Source organism: Cryptosporidium andersoni, assembly GCF_001865355.1.
Source record: "Cryptosporidium andersoni isolate 30847 chromosome Unknown contig_19, whole genome shotgun sequence".
Classification (NCBI taxonomy): Eukaryota; Apicomplexa; class Conoidasida; order Eucoccidiorida; family Cryptosporidiidae; genus Cryptosporidium; species Cryptosporidium andersoni.
This window is the reverse complement of record NW_027122898.1, coordinates 86,150-86,415: the sequence shown is the minus strand read 5'-3', so window position 1 is coordinate 86,415 and position 266 is coordinate 86,150. Positions and strand designations below refer to the sequence as shown.

The window sequence follows — 266 nt, the reverse complement described above, 5'->3', positions numbered from 1 at the left end:
ATCATTTGAAAATGTTGAAATTATAAATTCAAATAAACTTAAAGGTAAATTTGTTGCAAATATATTTAAAATTTCAATTGATGAATTATTAAATATATTACATTCTACAAGTGCACAATTTATTAGATGTATAAAACCTAATGAGAAAAAAGTCGCTGATCTAATTGAGCCTGATATGGTTGTTGATCAGTTACAGAGTTTATCAATAATGGAAGCTATTTTATTGTTACAAAGAGGTTATGCATATAGAGAAACATTTGAAAATT

At 23.7% G+C, this 266-nt stretch overlaps 1 protein-coding gene across 1 annotated transcript in view; it reads left to right on the top strand.

The window, feature by feature from the left end:
* Positions 1-239: 239 nt before the first annotated feature.
* Positions 240-266, top strand: part of cand_012400 (myosin head family protein) — a gene marked incomplete at both ends in the record, with an annotated part of 2,814 nt that continues 2,787 nt past the window's right edge. The window contains one exon of the mRNA XM_067211478.1: positions 240-266. This exon is cut by the window's right edge and continues 2,787 nt beyond it. Within this exon, the coding sequence (XP_067066997.1) occupies positions 240-266 (27 nt within the window).